At 36.8% G+C, this 5,795-nt stretch overlaps 1 protein-coding gene across 2 annotated transcripts in view; it reads right to left on the bottom strand.

Annotated features, from left to right (window-relative positions):
• Positions 1 to 687: 687 nt before the first annotated feature.
• Positions 688 to 5,795, bottom strand: part of LOC107571034 (excitatory amino acid transporter 1-like) — a 9,167-nt gene continuing 4,059 nt past the window's right edge. Inside the window, exons 2-6 of one of the 2 annotated variants that reach the window (XM_016257319.1) lie at positions 5,728 to 5,795; positions 2,174 to 2,378; positions 2,048 to 2,090; positions 1,677 to 1,948; positions 688 to 1,120 (exon numbers count right to left, since the gene is read on the bottom strand). The exon at positions 5,728 to 5,795 is cut by the window's right edge and continues 52 nt beyond it. In XM_016257319.1, the coding sequence (XP_016112805.1) occupies positions 883 to 1,120; positions 1,677 to 1,948; positions 2,048 to 2,090; positions 2,174 to 2,378; positions 5,728 to 5,795 (826 nt within the window). In that variant the 3' untranslated portion in view covers positions 688 to 882. The remainder of the gene's footprint in view (positions 1,121 to 1,676; positions 1,949 to 2,047; positions 2,091 to 2,173; positions 2,379 to 5,727) is intronic. The other variant, XM_016257318.1, reaches the window with a different exon arrangement.

Raw genomic sequence — 5,795 nt, 5'->3', positions numbered from 1 at the left:
GTAGCTTAATGTCCGGTGAGAATATACCAGTCTCGAGAGAGAGAGCAAAGGAAGCTAAGTTTCTTTTGTTTAGCAAAGAAAAAACAGGGTCCTCTTAGCTTATATCGAAATCCTCCAACATTTCTCTTTACAAACCTTGTTTTATACGTCTAATTCGTGACCGGTGTTTTGTTTTGCTCTCTCTCCTCTGCGCTGGATCATACCTGTCAACATTTGGGTCCCAAAATTCGGGAGACTGGAGCTGAACTCTGCAGGACTGCGGCTCTCTAGGACCGAACTTGCCTATCCCTGATATAGGCCTAATGAGATTTGGCCCATACAAATTACGGGAGTTTTACCGGAGGCGAATGTAGCAAACATATAAAATACTCCCAGTGGGATTTTTTTATAGAAAGATTAAAAATACGGGAGAAATACGGGAAAATATTTAAATGGGATGATAGCGTGATAGAAAGGTAAAATACAGGAGAATCCCGGGAAAAACGGGAGGGTTGACAGGTATGCGCTGGATGGTGCACTTTTTTGGGCTTCAAAATCTTAACCTCCATTCACTGCCATTATAAAGCTAGGAAGAGCCAGGACATTTTTAATATAACTCTGACTGCATTTGTCTGAAAGAAGAAAGTCATATACATCAAGGATGGCTTGAGGGTGAGTAAATCATGGGGTAATTAAAATTTTTGGGTGAACTATCCCTTTAATGAATAGCTCAATAAGTCTCCGGTTTTAATCCGTTTGATGATTAATTTACTGAATTTAATTGTTGAGAGCGGCTACTGAATCAACATCTTATCATTATTTTCAGTGATATCCGTATCGAAATGAAGCAAGCTCTGTGGTAAATGAAATATATACATTTTAAATGTATTTCAATTTAAAAGCTCACCTGGATGAGGTACCGAGTGCAGTGACAAGGGCTTGCAGAAGTCCAGCGATGAACACAAATGGATTTTTACGCGTCACAAGGAAGTAAAGCGAAGGCAGTACGATGACTGCATGTATCAGAAGGCCAATGATGACTGTGATGGTGTACATGCCCAACTGGCCTCCCATTTCTGATATATCATCCATCTCAACAATTTTTCCAGCAATCAGGAACATTATGCCGAGAGGAGCGTACCTGAGGTGGGAAAACACATTAGATATTTATTACCATTACAGAAAAAAATTGCGGAAAACGTATACTTAAAGACAAAGAATGTGAACTTAAGTTAATAAAGGGTTTTCTATGGTCATGTTTTGTCTCGCGGCACTTCAGACCGTGACTAAAATGTTCATAAATGCAACAAAAAAACAATGTGCAACCGTATAATTTATAATCTAACAACATGATATCTGACAGTCGTATGATTTGTATGATTCGGTTTAATCAATTTGTGCAAAAAAAAAAAAAGAGACACTTCTCAACTGATTCTTTTTAATTCATTTCAATTCATTATTCAATTATTTATTATATAAGTGCCAATTGTTTACTCTTTCCTCCAATTTCATTATGTTTCAATTGCTATTGTTTCAGTAAGTCTGAAATTAACATCACAAAAACAATCTGGTGGGCCATTACTTGGTTTACCATATTTTCAGTGGTTTTCATGAGTTAAAAAAACAAAACACTGTTTGAGAAAACCAAGTACGTAATGTGCTCAAAGCTGAAAACGTTCTTACTCTAAATCTCTTACCACATGATAATGGCAACAAGCCTCATGATGGCCTCATTTAGACAGTCAAAGAAATCCCGTAGTGGTTGACCCTGTTCCTTCATGTTCCCAATGATGAAGCCAAAGCACATGGAGAAGACCACCAGTCCAAGCGCGTTGATTCCATTAACCGTTCCCAGCACTGGTATCACCTCTTCACGTTTGAGTTCCTGCGACCCGTTATTCAAACTGAACAATGTCTCGTTTACCAGAACTTTAACTGTGACCACTCGCTTGCCATATTTAGTTTTAAACTGAGGAGGGTAGAGAGAATAGAAACAGTTACTTGGTTGTGTTTATCATCTAGATTTTTAGTGGTACTTGTGCATTAAAAACTCGAATTAAAGCATTACCTGTTGCGTACAAGCTTGCACTAAATTAGGAGGAAACATGTTTCTGTTAAAAAAAAGGGAATATAAAGTTATAAAAGAAAAAAAAACAGATATAATAAAAATTTAAATAAAAAATGAACTTCATACCTGATGAGATCAAGGAAGGCATCTGCTGGACTGACTTGTTCTATTTTCTCCTGTTTGGTGAATTCGTCTTTAGAGCCTTTTCCCGGGTGGATGATGAGCACCATGACGATCCCAATGAATACAGCGATGATAGTGGTGGTGGTGTAGTAAACTACAGCTCTCACACCCATCTTCCCTGAAGCTCGACTGTCCAGAGCGGCCATGCCTGCACACAGGTGACGTCAAACTGTAATATTATAGTAATGCATACAGTGCCTATAGTAATGCAAGCAACAGCATATTATATTAGAAATACAGTGACAGTCAAAAGTTTGGACACACCTGCTAATTCTACACTAGAGTTCAAAAGTTTAGGGTTCGTAAGATTTTTGGTCACACTTTAGTTTAAGGTCCAATTCTCACTATTAACTAACTATTAACTATGACTTTTGCCTCAATAAACTCCTAATTTGCTGATTATTAATAATTAGCATGGTAGTTGTTAAGTTTAGGTATGGGGTAAGATTAAGGGATCTAAAATACGGTATGTATTAATATGTGCTTTATAAGTACTAATAAACAGTCAATATGCCAGTAATATGCATGATAATAAACGACTAGTTAATAGTGAGAATTGATCCTTAAAATAAAGTGTTAGCAATTTTGTTTTTATGTTTAATGCTCATGAAGGCTGCATTTATCTGTTCAGAAATACAGTAAGAACTGTAAAATTGTGAAATATTTGTACAATTTAAAATAACTGTTTTCTATTGTAATATATTTTCAAATGTAATTTATTCCTGTGATGCAAAGCTGAGTTTTCAGCATCATTACTCCAGTCTTCAGTGTCACGTGATCCTTCAGAAATCATTATCATTTGCTGACTTGCTACTCAGTAAACATTTCTTATTATTATCAATGTTGAAAACTGTGATGCTTAACATTTTGGTGGAAAAACAAATCTTATAGGAATATATAGTATGTAGTATAGAGTAGTGTAGGAATAATGTAGTGACCTCTCTTATATTTGAGTTTTTTTGGCTGATTTTCCTTCACACTTCAGTCCATAGTTGTTTAATACACATTTTTAAGGAAGTACAATATATGTTTGTCTACAAAAGTAATTTAAGTAGAAGCTTTTAGACCAAACATAAAATCCGTCAAATTCAGTGTGTCTAATCTATTGATTGGTACTGTAAAGAAAGAAAGTCTCTACATTGATGCTCAACAACAATAGCTTGTATAGCAGTCAGACAGTATATTTCCTGAAGGTCACTGACCACGACTGCCATTCAGCATTTCTCTCTATAGGACTGAAACAGCCATTGTATTGAACTATGTATGTCTTCCATTATTATGTCTGTGTGTGTGCGCATGTGTGATACTAAGTAGTGATCTCACTGCCCCCAACCCCATAAAAACCCCTCAGCTTTACACCCCACAGTGGCCTGGGAACCTTCTGCACAGGTCATGTTCTTGTCCTGCTGCTCTCATTAGTTCTCGTCTCCATGGTAACGATGACTTCCCCTGCATGAGTCTTATAAAGTCTTATTCTCCTATACTGCAGAGTAATTACCTTACATACACACACACAGTCTTCAAAGAGGAATTGTGTGTGACCCTCACAAAGAAACTCTAATGAGAGCTCACTCTCCGTGGCCATCAGCGACAGCCAGAATTTACTGATAAACTTAATCATGTTCCATCAAGTAGTTGTTTAATCAAATATTTAGAGCTCTAAACTGAAATATTAAACTGCAGCGGGTGATTTGAGTAATTCCTCAAATTTTGAGGAAAGGCTTGGTACTACTTTCTAAGAAACTGGGCTTATGATTTTTACATGGTGGACAATAGAGTGGGTGGAAAACCAGATTCAAACCATATCTAAAAGCCAGAATATCATAGATTTGAAGGTGGATTATATTAAGCAACCTAGAATCTTATTGACAACGATGATGGTTCTGGGCTTAATGATGAAACTGTCAGGATAAGTAGCTGAATTCAGTCGCTATAAAATAATTTGACATAATAATGGGAATCTGTGAAAATTAGAACTCTCTCCAGTTCATCCCACAAACTCCGATCTCTATCGTTAGTTAGACGATACTCAACCAATGATTCACCGGAGCTCGCAAGGACCGCCTTCCATGTTGCACACGGAAAAGTACAAATAAATAAATCTGGAAATAAATACATGTGGGAATAAATAAATATGAAAAAATAAATAAATGCATGAATAAATAAATACATAAATAAATATATTAAATAAATATAAAAATAAACGAAATAATAAGTAAAATAAATGTGTATATATATATATAACAAATAAAAATAAATGTAAAAAGTAAGTACAGAAAATAATACAAAGGAAAAAAGTAATAAAAAATAAATTCAGGATTAAATTTGATTACAAATGAACTATATTTGTTTTATCAGGTCATTTATTTCTTTATTAATTTTCCTATTATTACATTTATTTATTTATCTATCTATATATTTATTTATTTGTCATTTCTGCAGGTTTGGTCCTCCACAGGCAGCCATTAAACAATGCTTCTCAAAGATCTTCAAATCAGTGTCACAGGTCGTCGCCTCTAAAGTTTGTCCTTGTTTTGGCTTTTACAGACTTGGTTGACCCGATGACATGCTACGATGCACCACACGAGTGTGTGTGTGTGTGTGTGTTTATGTTTTGAGTGTTTGATCTGAATGGACCTCTACACTCTTAAAAATAAAGGTGCTTCACGATGCATTAGAAGAACCTTTTTGTCTAAATGGTTCCATAAAGAACCTTTAACATCTGAAGAACCTTTCTGTTTCACAAAAGGTTCTTTGTGGCGAAAGAAGGTTCTTCAGATTATAAAAAGCTAAGAAAGAGATGGTTCTTTAAAGAACCTTTGACTGAATGGTTCCTCTATGGCATCGCTGTGAATGTACCTTTTGAAGCACCTTTATTTTTAAGAGTGTACTGTGCCATTGATGTTCAGCCTTGTGACTGTGCAAGTGAGAGCAAGACCGAAACAAACAGCATACATCTGATTTTCTGCCTGGAAAGTATCTGCAGCTTTATTTGGAAAGCAGCAAATGCTATTTATACAGAAAGTGTGTGTGAGAGAGCGAGAGCTGACTGAAAGGAGCTGTTGTTCATTTCTCTGTATGGTCACTTTGACCTCTGACCTCTTGTCTGTTTGGAAAGTGAGCATCAAAGCACTGACCTCACACACACTCTCACCTGCCCCCCTTTTCTTAAACAGATTGAGCTGGTTAGAGAACCTATGTTAACCTTCCTTAAGATTTATTTAGAAGCAAAACAGGCCTAGAAGCTGGACTAGCCTAGTTGAAGATCTATAAAATCAATTTGCAAATACATTTATAGCTGGGAAAAAAAACAATTGCTTCAGCTGCATGAGTGACATAACAATATCTGTCATCCCCTTTGAGCCTGACCAGATTAGAGTTGGCCCGTCCCCTGCATCATGTGTTTATCTCAGACTCATGCAGTTCTGGCTTTAGCTGGCAGAGTTGCCCATGTCTGGTCACTGGTCAGTGCCTGGTGGCGCCGCAGCGGCCCGTACCTGTGATTAAACTGGACACCAGCAGAGGGAGCACCAGCATCTGCAGCATTCTCATCAGCAGCTCTCCA

This window comes from Sinocyclocheilus grahami, unplaced genomic scaffold (assembly GCF_001515645.1).
Source record: "Sinocyclocheilus grahami isolate Dianchi unplaced genomic scaffold, SAMN03320097.WGS_v1.1 scaffold1540.1, whole genome shotgun sequence".
Classification (NCBI taxonomy): domain Eukaryota; kingdom Metazoa; phylum Chordata; class Actinopteri; order Cypriniformes; family Cyprinidae; genus Sinocyclocheilus; species Sinocyclocheilus grahami.
Note: the sequence above shows the minus strand (reverse complement) of the source record. Positions and strands in the feature narration are given on the sequence as shown.